Source organism: Notolepis coatsorum, assembly GCF_963971535.1.
Source record: "Notolepis coatsorum genome assembly, chromosome: 17".
NCBI lineage: Eukaryota > Metazoa > Chordata > Actinopteri > Aulopiformes > Paralepididae > Notolepis > Notolepis coatsorum.
This window is the reverse complement of record NC_140181.1, coordinates 32176270-32204151: the sequence shown is the minus strand read 5'-3', so window position 1 is coordinate 32204151 and position 27882 is coordinate 32176270. Positions and strand designations below refer to the sequence as shown.

At 41.9% G+C, this 27882-nt stretch overlaps 1 protein-coding gene across 2 annotated transcripts; it reads right to left on the bottom strand.

Moving 5' to 3' along the window:
- Nucleotides 1-108: 108 nt before the first annotated feature.
- Nucleotides 109-27882, bottom strand: edem2 (ER degradation enhancer, mannosidase alpha-like 2). 2 transcript variants are annotated; one of them, XM_084332773.1, is made up of 11 exons: nt 27748-27882; nt 26016-26126; nt 25178-25217; nt 24769-24874; nt 23907-24032; nt 20051-20262; nt 19526-19667; nt 18208-18332; nt 14836-14980; nt 14555-14676; nt 109-2433 (listed from the first exon to the last, which is right to left on the bottom strand). In XM_084332773.1, exons 1-11 carry the CDS (start codon nt 27852-27854, stop codon nt 2263-2265), a joined length of 1407 nt encoding a protein of 468 aa, XP_084188899.1. In that variant the 5' UTR covers nt 27855-27882; the 3' UTR covers nt 109-2262. The 2 variants fall into 2 exon arrangements, with proteins under 2 accessions (XP_084188899.1, XP_084188898.1); XM_084332772.1 differs by lacking the exon at nt 109-2433 and adding an exon at nt 8093-9004.

Here is a 27882-nt window from a genome sequence, read left to right as displayed (position 1 = left end):
AAATCTGCAATTTTTCTTTTGTTCTACAATGACTCATGACCCATCAATTACATCATCCAACATTGTTTAAAGGACTAAGACATTTGCCGTGACAGAATCGCTTTATATTTAGTCGTTATGACGCTATCAACATATCCATTTGTTAAAGATTATTGTCCGCCATCTTGTTTTCTCCGAAGAATCCGCACGGCGGAGTGATGTGATTCGGTTGTGGGCGGGTCCTGGGACCAGGAGTGTGGATTGTGACCTATACATACGTGTAAATGGACTGTTTCAGCCAATCAAAATCGAGAAATTTGCATGCCGTTGTATAAGTAACTATAGGAGGGATTGTATATTTTGATGAGCTGCTACTGGTAATCAGAAGAATAAACATATAGAAATAATAAACAGTAAAAACTAAAACAATCATTACATCAGTGTTCCATTTTATTTTCAACTTGTTAATCTTCACAAACACTGAAGAGATGTTTTGCAGTATGTTAAAAGACATGCAATTGATCAACTTGTTGATCAACAATGTGATGTCTTGGGCTTTATCACGTAAGCCTAGCTTGGCTGCACATTAGCCTAGCTTAGCACAATGAATGGAAGCAGATAGTGCCGGTTAGCTAGGCTAATAACGTGCAACCAGATAGCTTTCTACTGAATGCACAGAGACACACACACACACACAGCCAGCATGTAGGCGTTATTTATTTCTAGCGTGATTCATTCATTGACTCGTTCTGTAGAAAGCTATCTGGCTGACTTCTCCAAAGTCGTTATTATTATTAGCCTAGCTTAGCACAATGAATGGAAGCCGACTGTGCGGGTTAGCTAGGCAAAGTCATCATTGGATTCACTCTCGATCGCTGGCTCAGTCTTCATTGCACATATGGCACTATCCTAGAGCTCTAAGAACCAGACCACAGCTTAAAGCTCACTATCCTAGAGCTCTAAGAACCAGACCACAGCTTAAAGCTCAATATCCTAGAGCTCTAAGAACCAGACCAAAGCTTAAAGCTCACTATCCTAGAGCTCTAAGAACCAGACCACAACTTAAAAGCTCACTTGTATCATAGCACTCCAAGAACCAGACCACAGCTTAAAGCTCACTATCCTAGAGCTCTAAGAACCAGACCACAGAAGAACGTAAAGACCACTGAGATAAATACTGGGAGACAAAGCCAAAGCTTATCATATTATTTTATTTACTTTAAAAACAGGACTTATCTTTCTGTTAAAGGGCTTTAACATGGGGATTCTGGCTTAGAGTACTAAAAGGTTGACCATTTTCTATGGAGTAGAGAATTAGAAGTTCTAACTTTCTCTACCGTTATCACATTATCCTTCCTCTATATTAGAACACAGGTAAAAATCAAAATGCCACTTTGATACAAAGTAACAGTTAATAGATGGTTTAGAAACCTTTGTCACCACTGCAGTTAAGTTTCAACACAACTCCTTTGTGTGTGTCACCTACAGTACCTCCATTAATGTACAGTGTGTTCAAGATCAGTGACAGGTTGTTCGTTTCTCACCCCACGAGTGTATACACAGTAGGTCAGTGGAGGTGAGGGTCCATGCTCAACCTCCACTGTGTAACTTCAGCACAACAGCAGCCCCTTGTGGCTGAGAGAAGCAACCGTGCAGTGTTATAGGGAGGTGTAGTCTAACGTCACTTTGGACCGCCCGCGAGGTCCACCCGTATAGGGATTTATCATTGGGAAAATGGATTATCGGCTATTGTAACAATTCTGCCTCATGAACATTGGCAAGCTTTCCATTTTTGCAAAAAAAATGAGTTCCCTTCTATCATTAACATTATTGTTTAAGCATTTTTGGTTGAAATAAATTGCGAATATTTTCATGTTGAGCTATAGATTGTGGATGAATACGCACAGAAAGGTACACCATGCAAATGTTCATGTTTTATTTGATTTAAAGGGGAACTATTTTACTATTTCTTTCACTATTTGGGCACTTTTACACAATTCCTGTGAGTTTATGGAACACCTCTGTAATTTAAAAAAAAAATTAATTCATTGTTTTGTATTTCTAATCAAGTCCTCAAAAACAGCATTTTTCTACCTCAAGATCTCGAGCCGTTTTGAGCCTGGGCTCCTAAACCACTGCGCCGCCTGAACATCATCATGCAGCGGTGTCTCTCTGACATCACAAATCAGCACATTTTCAGATGACTCAGTTCAGTGAGGGTGAATATTGTGAGAGGAGAATTGGAAGAATGCGCCAATATGAGAATTAGAGACATAGATCATATTAATATAAGTCCACATAGCTAGGAAACAATGCCAAACACTGAAAAAGGCCATTTATAAGATAGTTCCCCTTTAAACTAGACAATTTAGAAATGGGCAATTGGGAAATACATTGCGTTTTGAAGATGGTGGACCGGCCGGAAACAGCAATGACGTAACCACTACGACCTTCCTATACACATAAGAAAAAGAAAAACAAGGATCATAAGATACAATGGCAGGAAAAACAGACATTTCTTAAAGCAAGGTAACATTCTCCACAGTTGTTGATTTGAGTTGTACACATTTACGAGACTGTAGCCTTCTAATACGTAAAACAGACTCCATACTGTACATGCATACTGTAGAAGATTTCACACCACTCGTTGTGCCCAATGGGAAAGACTGGTACGGGCAATTCCACTGGTTTTCATGAATTGCTGATGGGTTTTTTATCTTGTTTATGTTAATTTTACACAAAAAGGTTCCATAGTGCACTGGTTTAACTATTTACCGATAGTTTGTTCATCGGGGAGAGGGCAGTGATGTCATGAGAGGCTGAACATGGCTCAGTTCGGCTGCGGTGACGACACTGTCCTCTCCTTGTTTATGTGTCTAGCTTGGAGGTCGTCAGACAACTTCCTGTTCCCAGTTATCCTGCATTAACTGGGAGCGTTCACCTGCACATTCATATTATTCAGGATACTGAATTGTTATTCTGTCTGAGTTGGTGCTGTTTACAATAGCCAGGATATGCTCATATCTAGAATTAGCTGGTAGGCTCAACCACATAGTATGAGGTTGGGTGAAAATACCACAGGTCAGAAAACAAATGCTGGCCAATTGGGTGCAACGTAAAGTAAAGATGTGAAATTACGTTGTTGGCTGTGTTATTATTACACTACCTTGGTACAATACAGTCGATCGTTTGTAAAGTGCAATGTTTATAATCCCAGCACTGTTTGCATATGGATTTTCCTCAAACGGAGCAGGTGACTGGCCATGCAAAAATTAAGTGACATGGCAGGTAACTTCAATTAGGAAAACCCATAGGAACCCCAATTATGGCAGGTCACCTGCAAATGTAATCACGTGTCAAGATTGCGTAGCTCAGTTTCATGAAAAGATCATAAACATTGCACTTTACAAACGATCAACTGAATATTGCAACGTCCAATATGAACTGAATATTGCATTCGTTTTCTGATCTATGGCATTTTCAACCAACCTCAGAGCAGAGTAGAGGTCGTGTCTACCAGCTAATCCAGAATATGATCACTGGATTTGCAGTTATTAGCCGAGGTATTGATGCATGAACACATTGTCCAGTTTACTGGTGGCTTTTACAGGTTGCGAGTTTGTTGATGAGGATATGAACATCTAGAGGAGTCTAGATACCTCATCTCATCTAAAGACGTTAACTGGGAATACATTAAAGGGATATTTATCTTTAGTATAACTTAGGCCTACCTCTATCTAAAGTAATCTACAGTACGAGTAATCTAGCGGTCCCAGTCGTCTACTGTCAACACCACCATTCCTCCCAGGTGTCAGGCTCCTCATTCACTTACATTAATTTTGAGGACCTAGTCTACATATATTTCTGAAGTATAAACAAACAATACAGCAATATTATTATATGTAATATATTTTTCTGAGTCAAAGGTACTTGTTTTGTTTTCTTGCAAATTATGAGTATTAGTAAAATTATTAGTAATGGAACTATTTCTCACTTGAGGTGTAGTTTGACCAACTGTCAACTTCTCACATAATGTTTAGAATCTTTCCTCCAGCAAGGCAGCAGGTAACCATGGTAACCACTCCCCATACATTCCATGCAGGGCAAAGATACACAGAACACTCAAACCTACAACAACTTAGAGAGGTCTGGTAATTGAAAGGTTCCCGGGTTTGATTTTTCAAAGGTCATACATTTGTAAAGACATCAAATGCCAAAACAAACACGTACCTTTGGCTCAGAATTGCCTGCTTTATTGAAATCTTCACAGAAGTGTGATATTTAGACTAGGTCCCCAAAATGAATGGAAGTGAATGGGGAGCCAGACACCTGGGATGAATGGTGGTGCTGACAGCAGACAACAGGGACAGCAGTCCCTCCCCACCGTATGTATATATTCTCTCCCCACCGTATGTATATTTCTCTCCCACCCACCCACCCCCTCCTAATGTACAGTCTCCTCCCCATCATATGTATATACTCCCTGTCAGGATCTATGGGTAACAGTACTGTATATTTGCATATCATATATGTCACAAATGTAACGGTACTATATACCTGTATATGTCATGTATGTCCCTATGCCATAAATGTCATGATGTCATGTATGTTGTGTATGTCATAAATGTCACTATGAATTGAAAATGGGGGACCCTGATGTAAACAAGACAAACGTCTTTCTCTGGTCTGCATCCCCTTAACACTTTCAGTGCCACTCACGAGTTTTCTCGGATTTATTAATATCTCGTTGAAAGCCACTCACGAGATTTCTCAGATTTTTTTTTTTTTTTAGCGATCTGAAATCATATTGCATCACGCGAGCCTACCCTAGTCTACCCGAGCGCCGCCGGCGATCAGATGTTGAAAAAAGCGCCCCCTATCGTCTCCCAGATGACATAAGGGATTTTGGAATGGACTCAATGAAAATGGATGGGGGAAAAAATCCTGTACTCTACATTTTCCAGTCCACTGATGCAGCCGGGGTTATCAGAGTTCATTCTGGAGCCTCTGAGCCCAGCGGAATCATGTGTTCTACTGTATCACGTTGGATCTATACACTTATCGATTTTTTCGAATGGTGATCAGGAATTGGAATATACCAGTTGGATACCATCTGATGTCAGGTAAGGAATCTATGTTATCAGTGTTAGGATAATCAGACTCATTTTGATGAAGATATAAGCTGTTTTGTGAAATGTCCTCTATTGGTTTCACTGTAAAAATCCAAGAGGAAATGAACATGGCGATTATCCGTGCGCGGCTCGAATGGGCGTGCGTGTACGTATAATATTGTTCATCTAGCGTTTATTTGAAAACTATTCATAAATAGGCCGACGGCATCCCCGGCCGCGTCCTAAAAGTCTGTGCCGACCAACTGGCCCCAGTATTCACTGACATATTTAACCTGTCCTTAGAACAGGCTGTCATCCCCACCTGCCTGAAGAAGTCCACTATTATCCCTGTACCCAAAAAATCCAAGCCTGCTTGCCTCAACGACTACCGCCCTGTAGCTCTCACCTCCATAGCCATGAAGTGCTTTGAGAAGCTAGTAAAGGGCTACATCTGCTCCTCCCTCCCCATCAACATGGACCCCCTGCAATTTGCATACCGCCCCAACAGGTCCACGGAGGACGCCATATCCCATGTGCTGCACACAGCAGCATCACACCTGGACAAGAGGCAGGGGAACTATGTGAGAATGCTATTCATCGACTACAGCTCGGCATTCAATACCATAGTCCCCTCCATACTCATAGCCAAGCTCAGGGACCTGGGCTTGGGCTATGACCTCTGCCAGTGGGTCTTGGACTTCCTGACTGGCAGACCCCAGGTGGTGAGAGCAGGCAACTGCACCTCCTCATCCATCACCCTCAACATAGGGGCCCCCCAGGGCTGTGTTCTGAGTCCCCTCCTCTACTCCCTGTACACACACGACTGTGTGGCTCAGCGGAGTAGCAATACAATCGTCAAATTTGCTGACGACACAGTGGTGGTGGGCCTGATCTCTGCCAACGACGAGAGGGCCTACCTGGAAGAGGTCAAGGTCCTGGCGGGATGGTGCCAGGAAAACAGCCTCTCCCTGAACGTCAGCAAAACAAAGGAGATGATTGTGGACTTCAGGAGGTCGGGGGTCAAGGACTACAGCCCCCTCAGCATCGACGGGGCACCGGTTGAGAGAGTCAACAGCTTCAAGTACCTCGGAGCCCACATATCCGAGGACTTGAAATGGACCATACACATTAACAGTGTGGTGAAGAAGGCACGACAACGCCTCTACTTCCTCAGGCGCCTAAGGAAGTTCCAAGTCAGCCAGAAGATCCTTAAGAACTTCTACTCATGTACAATAGAGAGCATCTTGACCGGCAACATCACCTCCTGGTTTGGGAATAGCACTGCAAAAGACCAAAGCAGACTACAAAGAGTGACACGTTCAGCCGAACGCACAATTGGAGGGGGGCTCCCCACTCTCCAGAACATTTACAACAAGCGTTGCAAGGGGAAGGCTAAGAGAATTATTAAGGACTCGAGCCACCCGAACAACTGCCTCTTTGAACTGCTGCCGTCAGGCAAGCGACACAGGAGTCTCAAGGCGAGCACAGAAAGACTCAGAAGTAGCTTCTATCCCCAGGCCATCAGGCTGCTAAACGAACAATGAATGAACACTACACAACAACAACCACCAAACACACATAGCACACACATCCACACGCACACACTCACTTTAAACAAACACACTGTAGCACCCACTACACACACTTATAGCACACACCCACTTTAAACAAACACACTGTAGCACCCACTCCCCACACTTTATATTTATGGATGAAGGATTGCACTACAACTCGTACACCTTACTGTAAATTGTACCTAAAATTGTACCTCATCCCATTTCTGCTTTGCACTAGATAGTACTGTACATTAGTACACTGCATAGTATTGTGTATTGTATATTATATGGTAACTCAGAACATTGTACATATGTCTATACCGAACAACTGTGACCTCATTCTTCTTCTAAATTCATGCTATATTATGTTATTATGTTATTTGATACTATCTTGTCTAGCACAGTCTCTGGAGCGTAACAGTAAGAAGCATTTTGTATGAAAGTATTCTGTACTTCTGTATGACAACTATTAAAGAACTTGAAAGAACTTGAACAAATATCAACGTTCTGGAATATTCCAGTAAAAGACGATTATCATAGAATGGCCCAGAATGGACAGTTTTTTACCTCAAAACGGGTGCTTTTCAAAATGCTCTCAAACGGAAATGAAGCGATAAAAAAACAATCTGCCTTGACAGCACTGACTGGAAAAGGTTTCTTTGATAAGCGACGGGCAGATTAGACACATAGCCATAATTTAAAACATAGATTAGGCGATATTAACGATAACATTGGCGCCGATGGTGGCATTCAAGCGCTAACTCTGGCGCCACCTCGTGGCACTGAAAGTGTTAACAATCGTATGTATTGAGCCGTACTGTATTGTACCCATTCTGCAATCGGTTAAATAAAGTTTTCATTCATTCATTCCAGGGCTGTCCCCGACTAAGGATTTGGATGGTCGACTATGATTGGCCAAAATGTGCCGTTAGTCGACTATTGGTCGACAATTTTTTTTTTATAAATATATATAATATTTCTTAATATTTTTTTATCATTCCATTTGGGCTGTGGGGGGTGCTTAATGTCTGAAGGAGTCGACTGAAGGCTTCTTGTCCTCTGCAAAAGCATGCAATTGGTCTACTGATGGATACATCTTGATATTTGTCTAGTCTAGTGTGTTCATTAATGATTAGATGGGTGAAATCCTCTTTCAGTGCCTCTGTGCCTGTTTTCGTAGGCAGTTAGCCTCTGGTATGCGTGCCATTAGCGTTAGCCACGCTTCTAGGCCTCTTTTCTTTTGGAAAGAATGATACAAAAAATATATATATATTATATATTATACTTATTTATTTTTTACTATTCGACTAAGAGGTTGGTTAGTCGACTACGGCTCCTTTCGACCGATTAGTAGACTAATCGACTAATAGGGGTCAGCCCTTCATTCATTCAGTGGTTGCTAGCTTACTAGTAGATGACTTTACATAGAGGTAAGACTGATGAATTTTTACAAGTTCCATTAAAGTGAAATATCCCTTTAACTCCAGAATATTAATGTGCATGTTAACATAATCACTGGAAATCAAACTAAGGTAATAGACGCTTCAAAACATACAACAGCATGGCCAGCCAATTACAGTCTTTGTGATGTTAAGTCTTTCATCAAGTCAGAGAGTTCAGCGCAGATCAGCTGACGATGGCAAGTCAAGCACAGATTAAATTATTGTACCAAGAGTAGAGCCCTGATCAGCCTGGGTAGATTACAGTGATGTCAATCAATCCTAGGAGGAGGCTAGTTTTACCTGAGATCAGACCAGCAAGTAGAGCCCAGATCTAAGGAGTTATGAGCGCCAACTGGTCCCAAGACACAGAGTGGAGCGCGGAGCGCAAACCAGACCAGATCAGATATTAGTCTAGATGAAAGAGGCAGCCTGTGGTCCATCAGGTGTCGTCTGTAAACACTTGTCCCAGGATGGCGAGTCGAGCACTGAACGGCTGAGTGGGACAGGAGAGTGGGGGGGCAGTCCTCCTCTGTCCTGGTTTCAGTGCGATACTCTCCGATTGGCTCGCGGGTGGGATTTCTGTCTGTCTGGAGTTGTCTGTTTGGCTGTCAGTCTTTTCAGAGGGCTGTGATAGGCTGAGAAGTATGTCCCTCAGCTCCTGTCTCTCCTGGGCGTGTCGGCTGCAGCAGTGCAGTGCTGCGGGGTCCAGAGGATGGGCTTCAGTATTGAATAAGAACCCCCCCGTCCCAAGCACACACTGCCCCTCCTCCCCGCCCCGCTCCCACCCTTCAGCCCCCTCCCCACCGCCGTGCAGGAAGTGGGCGGGGTCAAACAGCAGGTAGAGGTATTTGACCGTCTCCGCCAGGAAGAACGACTCCATTCTGTTGTCAAGTTGGTGGTCCCTCAGGTCTTTCACCTGGAATACATAAAATCATTGAATAGAACGTATTATTATTATTTACATTTTTTTTATCCACTTTTTTCTCCTATTTTTCTATTTTTCTCCCATCCCAATTTTAGCTGTGCCAATTCTCCCCTCCCCTGTCTTGAACGTTGCTCGCATATGCTCCCCACTGGCGGGTTGTAGGGAGGATAGAAGCCTTGCATCATGTGTCCCCTCCGATACACGAGGAGGCAGCCGGTCACATCTTTTCACCTGCCAGCGCGGAATCTCATTGGCGAGGTGTAACGTGTGGGAGGCTCACACTACCCCCGCCATGTTATTATTACCGTAATTCCTCTAATAGTGACCCGGGCTTGTATTTGCTTCAACTGTAGCGGGTACCAGGCTTTTATTAGGAGGAGGCATGTATAAGAGAGAGGCCTATATTTCTAATTTTCAAACAGATCATAATGAATAAATCAACATTTTGTGTCAGTTTGAACCCAGTAAAATGTACTGGGTTCATTTATTGAAACCAAGTACTGTATGAAATAGTAAACAGTGCAATTACAGGTAGTCACTGGTCATTTCAACGTTTTCAAAGTGAAATCAAGTAACTTTACCTTAGCAGCTCCGGGTACTGTAGGTAGCAACGTTAGCTCTCATAACGTTAGCCAGTTAGCAGCTCCGGGTACTGTAGGTAGCAACGTTAGCTCTCATAACGTTAGCCAGTTAGCAGCTCCGGGTACTGTACTGTAGGTAGCAACGTTAGCTCTCATAACGTTAGCCAGTTAGCAGCTCCGGGTACTGTAGGTAGCAACGTTAGCTCTCATAACGTTAGCCAGTTAGCAGCTCCGGGTACTGTAGGTAGCAACGTTAGCTCTCATAACGTTAGCCAGTTAGCAGCTCCGGGTACTGTAGGTAGCAACGTTAGCTCTCATAACGTTTCCACTCGGAAAGTAGTGTTGCCATGCTTGCTCTGTTGTTGTTATGTTACGTGCTGCGCGCGACCCGTGTTCCATACGGAAGTAAGGAGAGGTTCGCTCACACGTATATTAGTAACCCGGTTTGTATTAGAAGGTCGGCTTATAATTGCTTAGCTCAACAGCGCACCCGGACATTAATAGAGAGTCGGTTTTTAATTAACACTATGGTCGCCAAAAACGCCGTAGCACGTCTTTCCCCGCCATGCTCATTCTGCCAAAGACGCCGTACCACGTCTTTGATATCAATATTTCAAAAATCTGTGATCGAAATCATATTTCTCCCCCGGAGACTTGAGATCTACTGTTGATCCCCTCTCAACTCTCCAACGGTTCAAGAGCGCCATCTTGTGGCCGATCGGCGGATCGCCCAGAGCGGAAACAGGAAATGGAAGCTGGTGCTCATTTCAATTCGGTCCGATCACTCGGTAATAGTCCCAGGACTCGAGCTAGACACAACGGATAGCAATCCGTTACCAATAACTCGATAAACAACATGATTTGGACGTATATACTATTATACAACCTGGAAATGGATCGCATATTTCTACATCCCATAATAGGAATATTTCTGTTCCACGCTCATCGCCCAACGCTATGAGGAAGCTACGGTAAGATTCAGCGTTATTTTTTTTTTTTGTATTTTATTTTTTTATTATTTTTTAAACAAACACATAAACAAACATGACAACACACAATAGGATATACAAATACACATATGCTCCAGCTCGTACCCCCCTCTCCCGGACCCCCCATTGGATAATCCAACCATTATAATTTGTTCCTAACCAGACACTACCATTATATGCTGGCTTTTATTCTCTCCACCACTTCTAACCACATTGCCATTTTGGATTCATTGAGACCCAAAATTCTAGCTGTTGATATTTCTTGATAAATCACATCGAGATATGTAAGAATCCAGACCTTACGGCACATTTTTTCCGGTTGAAACCATCGTGATGCTATCAGCTTTTTAGCCACTGTGATACCGGATAAAACCAATCTCTTTAGCTGTGGAGGTACTGCATGCTCAAAGACATCATTCAGCAGTAATACAGAGGGGTGTACAGGTATATCCAGAGTTAAGAGATTTGACAATTGCTGGGTCACTTCTTTCCAAAATATCTTAACTGGTGGGCAGTCCCAGTACATGTGCATAAATGCGTTATCAGCGTTATTTTTTAACGTGTTCGATACTAACTGCTCTAATGATCATATCACCCACACTAGATGAATCATCTAACGTTGGCCACGGAATTATAAACGACCCCCCCCCCCCCATCCGGTCAACATCAGATGATCAGTAGTAACTTCTAGAAGCACGTCCATTTGAAATTTTTTATCTTGCGCAGATTCCTATCAAACTGTATTTGATCATCATCAATATAATGCATTTGGGGCTATAAATCACGTTCTGGAGAAAGCTGCAGAAAACAATAAAAACATACTTATACTTTAGACCGTATTTTAGTATGAATATGTGAATGAAAAAGTATAACGTTGCTACACCCTGCACAATAGATACTTGACGTTGAATGGGCCATAGTAATGTCAATTTAGCAATACAATTTAAAAAGTTATAGCCCTGCAAAGAAGGTAAACATCCCCATAGACAAATAGAGCTGGCGGAGGATGGTATATTAAATACAGGTCACTATTAGAGGAAATACGGTAATAATAATAACATAAACAATTATTATTAATGAACTCATTCCACGCCTAGGTCGCTGTTTACCTTGTGGTAAGAACGCCAACGCTCTGTTCAATGGGATAATGCCGGTGTTTGCGAGTGCTAAAACTATATTAAATATTATAGCTATGGATCTAATAAACACGTCGATTGTCAGTGAGTTGCTTCCGGTCAACATGCAAAAAACAGATAATTTTTTCATACATTTCCGTTTTATACCGTGGTGAATATGAGTATAGTTTTAGAATGATCCTGTCTAATCCCAATAACTAATTAATTAATTAGTATATCTCTCATGTGTGCAGTGTTAATTTTGTCAACTAAATTGATGACGAAAGATCTTCGTCAACAAAGCTTTTTCCTGTGACGTCACGTTATTGAAGACCATGTGACGCTAACGTCACTAAATTATTAATTAAATATCGTTGACCACAACTGAGGACACAAAAATGTAGTTTACAAAAACCATGACGAATTCTCTCTTAATTTATGTTGACTAAAACAAGATGAGACAAAATAATTATAACTTTTAGAATAAGTCACGTTATTATTTCAGCATTTCCCATTTCCGTTTCCGGGTTAAGCTCAGCAGCGTTTATGGCTAAAAGCCAAGCTACATAACATAAGTGAGGCTAAAAACCGCGTCCAAGGTCTCTCGTGACTACAGCTTATACCAATAACCATGAACGGAATCTGCTACTCTCTCAACACTCCTGCGGCAGCCGAACAGTTCTACCAAAAGAACATAGCATTTAAGACGACGGAGGCTAAAGACGATGGCTAGGCTAATAGCCTGGGAGTCGGGACCTATATCCCAGACACAGACTTGCTCTCTTTCATCTGTGTACACCCACTACCAGCGATGCAGTCGTGCACACACGCCATTGTAGTAGATCACTGAGGCAGAAGTGCGCGCGCGCACACAAAAATGCGTTCACAATTGTCACTGGACTCGTCGCGCCGGCCGGCACTTATCACCTAGACTTTGCATAATAATAGGATACCGATAGCATAACAACGAGAAGAGCTGGTGGGGGGTTGCTTGATCTGTGGTCCCGACTGGAAGGATGAGACATTAAGTTGTGCTTCAGTCTCTGAAGGAAACCGTCCTTCTGTAAACTAACTCTAAGTTACATTGTTAATTTAGTTTGTATTTACTTTTCTAGTTTAAGTTAATTCAATTAAAGAAATTGCAACTACAATTACATTTAAAACATTTATGCATAATAATCATCATCAATAATCAATAATCATCAATAGACAATCATTGTCTGTTTATACTATGTTTTTAATTAACTGTTCTATTTTTATCTTACTTTTATTCTGTATTTTATTTTATTTGTTTTACTAATAACTATTTTATTTAAAAATGTTTAACTATGTTCTAACCCTGTAGTGTAGCACTTTGGGATCCCAGCGAACAAAAAGCGCATTACAAATCCAATCTATTATTATTATTATCTGTTCTGTGCGCAACCGAGGGAACATGTATGCGCGCGTGCACGTGGCGTTTGGGCAGTTCCCATATTACGACTGCACCACTGCCCACTACTATCAACATCGTAATGACTTTTTATTTTTCATATAATGTTGGGTACATGCTCAGTAGAGTTATAACGCTCCCAGTCTTAGGGGCTGTGATATTTTGTTACCACACTTTATGCACATAGAAGTGCGGTGGCAGGTTCGCTAAGCTAATGTTATTAGCAGAATGCTCTGATGGGGGCCGCCATTTTAAGTTTAAAGTGACGTCAGCGATCTACGGTACGACTCGAGGGACAAAAGGGAATGTGTGTGTGACGTGTGTGAAATTTGTACAGTAGGTCCCAGTGAGAATTGCCATCAGTGTGTACTGTGTATTTACACTATCCTAATGTTCCTTTGTTGGTTAAAAAAAAAAAAAAGCAATTTAAATCAGAATATGTTCCATTCCATGTCTGACTATTTCTGAATCTATTGACCATTTCAAAGAATGTTTGGTTACTATTGGGCTTCTAGCCTTCTACTGAACTTATTGTGAATCATCTGATAGGGTTTTGGCTAGACTATACTTAATAAATAGAATTGCATTATTTACAATATAAAAAAAAAATCCTTTTTTCATTAGCAAAAACTAGACAAAAATCATCAGTTTTCTGCGACTAAATCTAGACAAAAACAAAAAAGACAAAATGGAGACTAACACTGACTAAGACTAAAACTGACTAAACAAAAAATAAATGCAGATGACTAAATATGATGAAAACGAAAAAGGAGCACTTGACACATGACTAAAACTAAAATGAAAATAGCTGCCAAAATTAACACTGCATGTGTGTCACATGGAATAAATACAAATAGAAATGTATTTTAATGATATTAAGTCTTTGTTATATTTATTGAGCATTGTATTGTGTTTTCACTACACAGATGTGGTCTCGCCATCTCCATCATGGTGGAAGACATTCCAGCTATTCTCTACTACTGCATGGTAACTTACAGTAGCGTCTTGGTATTCTCTACTAGCTGCATGGTAACTTACTGTAGCGTCTTGGCCATTCTCTACTAGCTGCATGGTAACTTACAGTAGCATCTTGGTATCCTGTACTAGCTGCATGGTAACTTACAGTAGCATCTTGGCTATCCTCTACTAGCTGCATGGTAACTTACAGTAGCATCTTGGCTATTCTCTACTAGCTGCTTGGTAACTTACAGTAGCGTCTTGGCCATTCTCTACTAGCTGCATGGTAACTTACAGTAGCATCTTGGCTATTCTCTACTAGCTGCATGGTAACTTACAGTAGCGTCTTGGCCATTCTCTACTAGCTGCATGGTAACTTACAGTAGCATCTTGGCTATTCTCTACTAGCTGCATGGTAACTTACAGTAGCGTCTTGGCCATTCTCTACTAGCTGCATGGTAACTTACAGTAGCGTATCCACATGGCGTCTTGGCTATCGTCTCTATTGACTCCAGAGCATCCAGGCCCAGCTGGAGGTAGGTGTGGTCTTCAGTTGCTCTGAACAGGTACATGGCACTCTCTATTAACTCTGAAACACACACAGAAAGACACACACACACAGAAAGACACACACAGAAAGACACACACACACACACACAGTAGGGTGATAACAGACACTGAACAAGTTAGTTAAGTTAGTCTGTGAGTTATTTTAGTTACTACTAGTTAGTATTAGTTTAGTAATTACCTGGTCGTAGTGGGTACCCCTCTCTCTTGTCCACAGTATAGCCCTGAGGTATACTGTAGAACTCTGGCAGGCCTCCAAACTGTCTCCAGACTGAATAGTAGTTCTGGAACGTTCTCACCGCACCTTCCAGATTACCCAGCAGGCTCTACAACACACAAAGACATATGTTTAATAATAATGTTGTTTCTATGCCAGGAAGTATGATTTGAAATGTCCAGGTCCACAAAGTCCCTTTAGTGTTACTCTACCTGTAGTCAATGGACCTCATTCACCAACATTGTCATAAGATTTCTCTTACACCAACCACCTTGGAAGGTCATGAGAGAAAGTCGATGACAATTACACCCGGATTCACCAATGCGTGGAGAGGCTGTCTTAACTCGCCAAAATGATCACAGCTGCGATGCCCAGAATGAGATGGGTCACTCATTGACAAACTTGAACGCGCGTTCCCATTTACTTCATTTGCATACAGACACGCCTGTCCAGCTCATTATAATGCGAGAGCCGTGTGGAAATAGAGGTTTGGCATTGCCCTGTATTCAACATGTAGCGAGGAAGCGCTTTGCGACAGATCAAAATTAGATTCGATTCAAATGTATTGTCATCACACTATATACCTAGTGGAATAGACTATTAATATTCCATATTTATACCATCTTGTTGCGCGCTCCTGGCCGTGCATCTGCCGCAACACACACACACACACACACACACACACACACACACACACTATAGTCTATGTGCGTAATGAATGAACGCAGTAGGCTTATATTATTCTAATGACTTGTTTTATTAGGAGATCACAGATACTGCGCTGCCATAATAGTCATTTCTACTACAGTACATCACAGTTCGACTACAGTACAGTACACTTAGCGTTACATCTCCACAGAGTCCGGTCCACTCACAGTACGCCACTCTGTGGCAGCCTTAAGATGTGTACTGTACTTATTGTACATATAGGGCAGAGCATATAGTATCTATAGTGCCCTTCCTGATGACTTGTCGTACAGAACTTGTAAGTTGCTTTGGATAAAAGCATCAGCTAAATGACTAAATGTAGTATCTACTAAATCCTAATAAAACTAGTAATTAGAATAATATAAGCCTACTGTCCATTCATTAGACACGTAGGCTATACAGTGTGCATGTGTGTGCGCTGAACAGGTGGAATATTAATACAGTCTATTCCACTATAGATATATCCACGCGATTAGCTTTAGTTCTTATTTATTTATCCACTGTCATTTGCAGTGTTGGTGTAGTGCTATTATTTCTTTTTGGACATTACATGCATCGTTGAGGCATGACTGTAAATGTAAAACGTATTTTTTTTTAGCATACAAATATTGTCATATTTATTTAAATTATGATTAATTAATTCCAAGGGGGTCTGTAGAGTTGACATGAACGAAATCACCATGATTCCTCCCAAATAAAGCTCTTAACACATTGGGTGCCAACGACGAGAAATCTTGTTGTTGACCGCCATGCGTTGAGTGCCAATGACGAGAAATCTCGTTATTTAATCGTTATTTCTTTCATTAGCGATATCCATTCATTTTTCATCCATCCAGCCTCACGTTATCATTGGGACTGGCTCTGAGCTCGAAAAGGGCAAATACCGCCCCCTATCGTCTCCCGGATGGTATTGCACCCATTGGAATGGAGTCGATGGGAATGCATCAGGAAAAAATACTCCGGGCTCCACATTTGACTTCTGAGGCATGTAACCTGAGACTATTGCATCCACTGAGGGAACTGGAAGAAGCGTCGATTATGTATTTCTTTTTTTTTTATCGTCCAATTCTACCCTCCCCTGTCTCGAACGCTGTTAGGCCATGCCTCCCACAAGCAGTGGTGCAGTCGTAATATGGGAACTGGTTACACGCCACGTGCACGCGCGCTCCCGCGCACGCGCATACATGTTCCCTCAGTTGCGCACAGAACAGATGATTATTATGCATAACAATGCACAATGCAATAATAGGTTCCTATTATTATGCAAAGTCTAGGTGAGAAGTGCCTTCTACAACGGCCGGGTACTTATCATTGCGCGCACTTCTGCCCTGAGTGACTACTAATAACACGCCGTGTAACCACGTGTGTGCACGACTGCACCCCTGCCCACAAGCCGGCTGCAATGTGGACGAAGCCTTACATCACGTGTCCCCTCCGGTACTCGAGTAAGCAGCCGTCGCATCTTTTCACCTGCACAGCGCGATCTCTCAGCGGCGGGGGTCTGCGTGGGAGGGACACGCCGCCCCCATCGCTTCCTGATTCTGCTGCGCAGGCGCACCAACCGACCTGTAGGAGTCGCTGTCCACAACGTCCGATCCCCACCCATCAGCTTTCCCACCCCTAACACTGCCAATTGTGTTAGTATGAACGACCAGCCAAGCTGATAGCAATGCGGAGAGCTGGGCTCGAACCCAGCGTCTCCTGCATTGGTGGCGAGCGCCTTGCCCACTACACCACCTAGCCGCCCTCGATTATGTGTTTCGAGGTATAACACATATACCAATAAACACGATCAATATTTGGAATGGCGATCAGGAATTGGATTAATCTTTTTGCAGAACATCCGATCTGAGGTAAGGACTTTATTTTACCAGTATTGTGTTAATCAGAGTTTTTTTCTCTCACAGCGTTCACAACGTGTCTCCTGTGTGTGTACAGTGTGCGTAACGTTAGCGCCAGGCACGGCATAGATAATCGATGATTTTTCAGCCCGCTTCTCTAGCGTGCATAAATACACATAATCTAATAATCTAGCGTTTATTTGAAAACGATTCATAAATAGGCCGAAAAATTACAACGTGTTTTGTGTATTCCAGTAAAGAGCTATTTTCTGGAATCACTAGAAATCTTCAAAACTATACTCGTATTCAAAACGGTATAAAACGGAAATGTACTGATGAAAAAACAATCCGTTTCGTAAATGTTGACTGCAAGCAAGTCATTGATAAGCGACGGGTGTATTAGACACATAGCCATAATTTAAGATATAGTTTATGCATTCGCAAATGTGCTCGTCCTCTCATTGACTAAAGCGCTGGCACTCAAGCGATAAATCGCACACCCCCTGCTGGCAACCAATGTGTTAAGAACACGGCGCACACCAGTCTGTCGACTTACGACTGCTCTTCAGTGCTCCTAAATCCTGCTCTTAGTTACGACCGAATCCAGAAGGGACCGTTGGTGAATCCCAAAATCGGCCCGAAAATGTCTTAAGTGGCGCTAAAACAAAAAAAATCCTGGTCTTTTGTCCTAAGTCCGTTGTTGAATGAGACCCAATGTCCACAAAGTCCCTTTAGTGTTACTCTACCTGTAGTCTATGTCCACAGTGTGCCTTTAATGTTATTGTACCTGTAGGCCAGGCCAGAAGGCCTCCAGGGACTGGAAGACCGGCATGGAGACGGTTCCTTTATGCATCTGCACCCAGAGATACCAGTCATCAAAACGAGTGTAGTTCTGGATAGCACGGTCATAATCTGGGAAAATATGAATACAAGTTTGTTGTCGTTTGTGTTACATACATACAGTATAATTATTACCTGTATATAGTAACAGCAGTATTATAGAGAAGATCAACATCTGAACCCATAGATAACCACCATCATCAAAACATAGCAGCCTCGTACACAGCAGTTTAAAGGTCCCGTGTTTTGCTATTCCTTTCACTATTTGGGCAATGTTACACAATTCCTGTGAGTCTATGGAACACATCTGTACGTTTAAAAAAAAAAAAATTATTCATTGTTTTGTATTTCTAATCAAGTACTCTAAAGCAGCATTTTTCCACTTCAAGATTTCAAGCTGTTTTGGGCTGGGCTCTGCCCATAAGCGCTTTGAGTGACAGTCACCCACAGTGTGCACTGGCAGACAGAGAGAGACAGAGAGATTGAGGGGGATACTAATTAATTTCGCCGCGGGGGGCATAATCCCACGGGACAATGCATTGGTAACTTGTTGCAAATGACAATATATATCCCTGTGAATATTATTGCACGGATCGGAATACGGGCGAGCGCGTGGGAGCGTGCGCAATGATATTTTGCAGCAGGTTGACAGTGATATGCGAGTGCTCCCGACTGCGTGTGTATTTCCCTGCGCGCGTGGACAGGAGTGTGTGTGTAAATGCTCCGTGTCCCTCTCTCTCTCTTCATCTCTCTCGCTCGCTTGTTCTCTGCTCTCTCTGTCGGCACCCGCGCCACGTAAACCCGTTTGAGGAAGTGGCAGTATTTCCACTCGCTCTGTTGTTGAGCGAATGGTTGAGTGTGGCTACAACCATAGAGGGGCCGTTAGTTCTACAAACATATTATGCAGATGAGAATTCTTGGACGTTACAGGTACACGAAATTCAGAATAGCTTAGTTCAGTGAGGATCTCGTGAACTCGAGACCGGACTGATGAGCCAAAATGAGAATTAGACACAGACCCCATTGATACAACCCCACATTGCTAGAAAACAATGCTAAACACTGGAAAGGGCCATTTATAAGACCTTTAAGTCTTTATGCCAAGTCTTTTACTCTGCTAAAACATTTCTAAATTAATTTACCAGAGCAGTTTGGGAGAGTGTTTCTCTTTACTAGCCTGCTTCTGTAAGCATTAGGCTACCACTGCCCCAAAAGTTAAGAGTAGTGCTAAATTCAGCACATATTATGATACCGTATATAATCACCTGAAAACATATTGAGCAGCTCCTCGTCCTGCAGCATGATGGCGCCTTTCACCAGGTACTCAAAGTAGGAGTCGACCCCAGCTCCAATACCAGCGTCCTGAGCGACCCACTTCTTAGACAATATGTCTATATGGTTACCCACCTGGAGAGAGAGACAGGTTAGAGAGAGAGAGAGAGCGATTAGTAGAGAGAGAGAAATGGTAGAGAGGCAGACAGGTTAGAGATAGATGGTAGAGAGACATGCCTGGATAGATATAGATGGTAGAGAGACAGCGAGGATAGTTATAGATGGTAGAGGCTTTGTGCTATTAGTGAGGACTTCTATATGGTTAGACACCTACAGGCAGCCAGACAGATAGACAGACAGAACCCAGTCTACAGAGACAGACAGACAGACAAGCAGGCAGGCGGACAGACATACTGACTGACCAGCCAGAACTCGTGTTCCACAGTGACACTGCATTCTGAAACACCAGTTATAGACAGAAAGAACAACAACAGAATGAGAGATAAACAGATAGTTACCAGTCCTATATCAGATCTGGTGCTCCACAGTGCCCTGAGAGCTCGGCGAGCTGCGTCCTCAAACACCGGGTCTCCGGTCAGCCGGCTCAGAGTGGCAAACTCCAGGATGAAGGTCCCCACGCCGGCTGTACAGGTGACCGGGGTCTCTGTAGGACTCACTCCGTGGAGCAGGTTCACTGTACCATATGGCATACCAGTGGGAGTCTGGAAAGCTGTTGAAATACATAGACTACATTAGGTCTGTTGTTGGATGCAGTAATAGCCTCTACTCAGTCTACTGTATCAAAAAGCAATTCCAGCAGGGACCAGGATGTAAACAGACGCAGTTGACACACACAGTTCTAGTCTCCTGGCTCGTTGTTTTACACAGACAGACACAACCTCTGTTGTCAAGCTTCGTCAATATATCCCCCTTCCCCAAATGGAACTGGTGTCGTGGTGTCACTTCGCTGTGAGCGTTTGTTTCCACGGTTAGCTCGCGGCTAAAGTTAGTTAACGTTAGCTTGTGGCTAACGTTAGTTAGCTCACGGCTAAAGTTAGTTAGCTCGTGGCTAACGTAACGTTAGCCTAGCTCGAGGCTAACCGTTATCCGAACAATACACCCATGCCCCGAACCGTGGAGGTTGTGCCGTACGGTTTGAATGTGTACCGTTCCACCCCTAATGGGTACCTGATCATAACTGACAATGATGTAATGGAATACTATGGGTACCTGGTAATAGCTGACAGTGATGTAATGGAATGATATGGGTACCTGGTAATAACTGACGATGATGTAATGGAATACTATGGGTACCTGGTAATAACTGACAGTGATGTAATGGAATGATATGGGTACCTGGTAATAACTAATGGTGATGTAATGGAATACTATGGGTACCTGGTAATAACTGACGATGATGTAATGGAATACTATGGGTACCTGGTAATAACTAATGGTGATGTAATGGAATACTATGGGTACCTGGTAATAACTGATGGTGATGTAGTGGAATACTATGGGTACATGGTAATAACTGATGGTGATGTAATGGAATACTATGGGTACCTGGTAATAACTGATGGTGATGTAGTGGAATACTATGGGTACATGGTAATAACTGATGGTGATGTAATGGAATACTATGGGTACCTGGTAATAACTGATGGTGATGTAGTGGAATACTATGGGTATATGGTAATGGGTACCTGGTAATAACTGACAGTGATGTAATGGAATGATATGGGTACCTTGTAATAACTGACTGATGTAATGTAATACTATGGGTACCTGGTCATAATTTACTGTGATGTAATGGAATACTATGGGTACCTGGTAATAACTGACGGTGATGTAATGGAATACTATGGGTACCTGGTAATAACTGACTGTGATGTAAATATAATGGAATACTATGGGTACCTGGCAATAACTGACAGTGATGTAATGGAATAATATGGGTACCTTGTAATAACTGACTGATGTAATGGAATACTATGGGTACCTGGTCATAATTTACTGTGATGTAATGGAATACTATGGGTACCTGGTAATAACTGATGGTGATGTAATGGAATACTATGGGTACCTGGTAATAACTGACTGTGATGTAATGGAATACTATGGGTACCTGGTAATAACTGACAGTGATGTAATGGAATACTATGGGTACCTGGTAATAACTGACTGTGATGTAATGGAATACTATAGGTACCTGGTAATAACTGACTGTGATGTAACGGAATACTATGGGTACCTGGTAATAACTGATGGTGATGTAATGGAATACTATGGGTACCTTGTAATAACTGACTGATGTAATGGAATACTATGGGTACCTGGTCATAATTTACTGTGATGTAATGGAATACTATGGGTACCTCGTAATAACTGATGGTGATGTAATGGAATACTATAGGTACCTGGTAATAACCAGGCCTGTACATTGCGACATATATGTCGCACGTGCGACACTGACGTCAGTCTGTGCGATGAATGAATTGACTTCAGTAGCACTGGTGCGATGGCCCGTGGAGCAAGCAAAAAAAAATAAAGTGTGACGGTAAATTGAATGGACCACAGCGCCACGCTATCCACTTGGTACTTGTAGTCTCGTGCGATTAAAAACAATGTCCTGTCTCGCGTAGAGTCCATAATCAAACACCAAATCCCATAATCCCTAGCGAACAATATCCCCGCGACTAAGTTGCGAGCTCAATGTACACTGACTGGGTGACTTCGACAAGATGAAGCGCTTTTTTAAGGTATTAAATCCAACAAAAGAAGTACAAGATCAAAACCCCAAACGAGCCCGAGAGGGACCACCGTTAATAGAAACGAGACAAAAGGAGAAGATTAACAAGATGTACAGATATAACGCAGAGTGGGAAAATGATTTTCCGTGGATATTTTTTAATGAGGAAGCACAGCTATTATTATTCTGTCACTGGTGCCGGGAGACTCCGGAAAAGATCCGATCAGAGAATCCCTTGACTCGCGGGTAACAATATCCTAAAAAGGGATAACATTAATAAACACAATACGTCCCATCGACACATTCTTGCCCGGGATGCCTTCAACGCTAAACAAACTCCTGAGCGCGGGCCGGCACCCTCTTGCACTCGCTGAGTAAACAGACGACCAGAGCGGATGATGCTGATCTCCGTGAGGTAAAGTTTAAGATGAATGTGGCATATTGCATCGCCAAGGAAGAAATGCTGTTCACTAAATTTAAGCCGCTAATTTTACTCTGTAAAAAGAACTCCATCGTATGGCTACTTAAATTCCCCTCCGGGATCAATAAAGTATTAATTATCTATCAATCAATCTATCTATCTATCTAATAACGAGACAATATGCAAATAAGGTAATAATAATAATAATTCATTTTATTTATAAAGCCCTTTTCATTCATGCAGAGTTCCTTGTACTTAGTTCTGATTAATGCAATAGTGTGTGTGTGTGTGTGTGTGTGTGTGTGTGTGTGTGGATCTGAAAAAGTGGCCAGCAGACATGATGCTGGAACTGTGACACGTGTGCAGTGCACACACACACACACACGCACGCACACACACACACGAATAATTATAATAATAATAATAATAATAATAATAATAATAATAATAATAATAATAATAATACATTTATTTATTTGGTTCCACAAATATGTACAGGTGTTTGTATGCATTATATCTATTTGTTATGTTGGTTTCTAGGTGTTTCTAGGTTGGTTTCTAGCTTTCCCTGTAATCTGAGTCCACACCAGCGCTGCCTGGTCTCGGACTGCTTCATATCGGTTATATGGTTATGTCCTTGTTCTTTTTGTTTTACATTATGGGCAAATAAAGAAAGAATTTGTCTAAAAGCATTTCTTGTTAAAGTTTGGATTTTGTGTGCCCTGTATGCAAGATTCATGTCCCTTGCCAGTCACATACCTATTTAAGTAATGAACTGCACTACTTGTGGTTGTTTTTAGAGATTTTAGAGACGTTTTATACTCGTGCTACAAGATTTTGGCCTGTGCTACAAAACTATCAACCTCTGTAGCACCAGTGCTATGTGCAAAAAAAGTTAACGTACAGCCCTGTAATAACTGACTGTGATGTAACGGAATACTATGGGTACCTGGTAATAACTGACTGTGATGTAATGGAATACTATGGGTACCTGGTAATAACTGACTGTGATGTAATGGAATACTATGGGTACCTGGTAATAACTGACTGTGATGTAATGGAATACTATGGGTACCTGGTAATAACTGACTGTGATGTAACAGAATACTATGGGTACATGGTAATAACTGACTGTGATGTAATGGAATACTATGGGTACCTGGTAATAACTGACGGTGATGTAACGGAATACTATGGGTACCTGGTAATAACTTCTTGGCAGCATCCTCAGCCATCCTCAGCAGGGGTCCAGAACAAGGCCAGCCAGGCTCCAACTCTAACCCCGCCCTGCCTGAGAGAAGATGGGCCGACAGCAGACCTCCTACAACTAGAGGGAAAGAAAGATCAACAGATGTCGACAAGCTAAATTCTGAATGGAGGTGAACCAGGGAGCTGGACGTTCTGTGTTTTTCTAACTTCAGAGTAAAAACGTTATAGAGTTTCATCTTGGACCAAACAAAAGCTAAATGCAAATTTTGGTTTGAGTTTCACTAATCAAGTACAGTAGGTGGTAATACAACGTTACTTGTGCTCATCCCTAACTGAACCAGTGTCCAGGGTCCTGTAACATGGGAACAGACAGAGCATTTAAAGATTCCTGCACAGAATCCAGCTAACATGAATATTATGTCTGTTAGAGCTAGAGCTGGGCCATTAATCCAGTTACAACTTAAATTATAATTTTGTCTTCCCAAAATCATGAAAACAAGATAATAAAGATAAAACAATTATTGTGCCGCATGCCGCGTTGCTCTCATTTTATCTTGTGTTGTAAATGCAGCATACACTTCCTTCACATAACATTACCCTTTTGTCAAATTTATGCTCCTCATGCAAATGATAAACTTCATAGTTTCGTAAAAAAACTCTAGGTCAAACTCTACTCCCACTGTTGTCAGGAGCTCTTCCCCTTCCTCTCATCTCCTCTTTCCTAGTCTTCCTCAAGCCATCCTTTATACCATGTCCTCCCACCCCCTCTTTTTGATTATATATATATAATATAATAATATATATATAATATATTTGTATAATTTCTCTCCTTCCTCCTATCCTTATTATTCTACCTCTGATGTTGGTCTCGAAGACGGAAGCGTTGACATCGATGTCAAAGTCCACCGTGTCCTGAAGGAGAGTCGCCACACGCTGGAACTCTGTGTGGTTACCTAGAACCTAAATAATAAAACATATTCTAACATATTAAACTAATACTACTACTACTAATAATAATAATAATAATAATAATAATAATAATAATAATAATAATAATAATAATAATAATAATAATAATAATAATAATAATAATAATAATAATAATAATAATAATAATAATAAAACTGGAACTCTGAGGTTAAATAGAACCTAAATAATCAAACATATTCTAACATATTAAACTAATACTACTACTACTAACAATGTTGCATCAGTGATAAACTAAAGTCCAATATTCCAATAAAACAGCTGTTTCAAACCTACCAGTAGAGTGTCAAGAGCATCGATAAGAGTCAGAGAGAAGCTATGGAGAGGGAGGGAAGGGGGTGCGGAGAGAGAGAGAGAGAGAGAGAGAGAGAGAGAGAGAGAGAGAGAGAGAGAGAGAGAGAGACAGACAAATGATGAGATGAATATTCAATTATTTGGTTGGTTAAATTAGAAGCAAGGCGATGTACTGAATGATGCTCTACAGAGCTGGACGTATTGTGTCTGTAGCCTCTAGTGAAAATGAAGATTACCCACTGTAATGACTGGATGTCCACACTAATGTATAAAGTTAAATTAATGTTTAGAATATTCTACTATACAATAAGAAACCCATGGGTCTCTGAGATTAGAACACAGTTGCATAGATTTATTTTGTGCTCGTTAAAACCAGGAAACCATTACTACAAACTCAGATATCAGATCAGTGTGGTGCCAGATCTGTTCCGCTTTAAAAATGTGTTCCAACCTACCTTCTGATCATATACTTTACTAACGTGATTAAGTATTACTGAAGCTATATAAAGTTCATATTTGCATTTTAAAATGGTAACGTTTATTTGTCATTGTATACACCTTTTTTTGCTGAATTTTTGTGAAATGGAATTGGCACCACACAATGTCGAAACCCTGACAACCAATGGTCACAATGTCAATTTGCAATATATGTAACTTATTTACGATCCGACAGACACATGGGTTTCTATATTACGTAGTAAAATCACTGTAGCTAATCTTCATTTACCCCAGAAGTTACAGCCCTAGAGAACATTCTTGTGGAACCAGAGAGGGGGGGATGCACTGCAGAGCTCTAGAAGAAAGTGATGTGATGTCCTACCTGCCCCATGTGTCCTGTCCATCACAGGTGAGTGGGCGGAGCTCATCGTAGGGGAAGGCGTTGTCAAGGTAACTATTATAGGCATGGTAGAACATGGACTTGATACGTTGTCTGAGGAAATGAAAAAAAATACAACCTTAGCTGCACATGAGAACTGGAGAACTGCTCATCCGATCCACTTCACACCGCTCTCCCTTGAGTCCTTGACAATAGGCTCTCACTCTTTCTTCCTTATCATTAGGGCCCAAGTACAGTATCTTGTGTTTTATTATAAATAGGGGGGGGCTGGGTTTTGGGGCGGAGTGAAACCTGGTCTGGCTCTTGAGGGTGGTCTTCCTAAGTATTGGGTCCTCACCCCCCTGTTCTCAGTCATCAGCAGTGGTGCAGTGGTGATTTCATAAGGGGTTGCACTGTGTTTTAATGACGTCACATGCTCCCGCGCATGCACATAAATGTTCCCTCGCGAATAAAGACGATGCCTAATTTCCTCTAGGAATGGAATATAACACATTTCATTCACAGGATTTGTGTGAATGGTCCAACTGTAGTATTTGAACACACCTGACGACCTGAGCTATTGTTATGCAAAGTAGCCAGGTGGGTAGTTTGGCGCAGAGTCGAGTGGACATTCTTGTGTGCACGCGCGTACACATCCGTGCATGTGCGTGCGCATGCTCCTGCTCAAAAAGCGTGCAACCCCGTCCCATGACCACTGGTCCTCAGAATAAACTGAGCATAGATGTGTGGCAAGGGGAGTGGGTTTCTTCATTGAGCGTTTATCCTCATCATTAGGGCACAAGTATCTTGTGTTTTAAAGGGGAACTATTTTACTATTTCTTTCACTATTTGGGCACTTTTACACAATTCCTGTGATTCTATGGAACACATCTGTACGTTTTTTTTTTTTTTTTTTTATTATTATTGTTTTGTATTTCTAATCAAGTACTCAAAAACAGCATTTTTCTACCTCAAGATCTTAAGCCGTTTTGAGGCTGGGCTCCAACCACTGTGTGGCTTGGTGCCAACTGCCACACCAACTGCCACATTATTATGCAGCTGAGAAATCTCTGACATCACAGATATGCACATTTTCAGATGACTCAGTTCAGTGAGGGTGAATATTGCGAGAGGAGAATTGGAAGAATGCGCCAATATGAGAATTAGAGACATAGATCCTATTAATATAAGTCCACATAGCTAGGAAACCATGCTAAACACTGAAAAATGCCATTTATAAGATAGTTCCCCTTTAATATAAATTCAAGATTCAAGATTTGAGGTCTCCCGAATATTAAAAAAAAATAATTGCAGAGGGTAGGCCTACAGTGTAAAGTTTTGCTGGCCTGGCAGTACTCAGTGTACACCTGGACTACACTACTGTGTGTGTGTGTGTGTGTGTGTGTGTGTGTGTGTGTGTGTGTGTGTGTGTGTGTGTGTGTGTGTGTGTGTGTGTGTGTGTGTGTGTGTGTGTGTGTGTGTGTGTGTGTGTGTGTGTGTGTGTGTGTGTGTGTGTGTGTGTGTGTGTGTGTGTGTGTGTGTGAAACTTCTGTTTTATCTATGCATGTACAGTATGGAACGTTTTATCATTTGTGACTGTGATGTACAGTCTGTGGATTGAAATAAAACATTTACAACAGAGATGATATAATAATGAGACCTAAATGTGTGTATGAGAGACAGAGACAGAGACAGAGACACACACACACACACGAGAGAGCGAGAGAAGGTATACCTGACACCAGACATCTCCTCTTCAGTGAACTGGTGAACAGCAGCATCGTACATCATCGCGGCCACGAGACTCAGCGACAGCACGGCGCACCGCAGTAGGAGGCGCATGGCGACGATAACCAACAAAGACAACAAA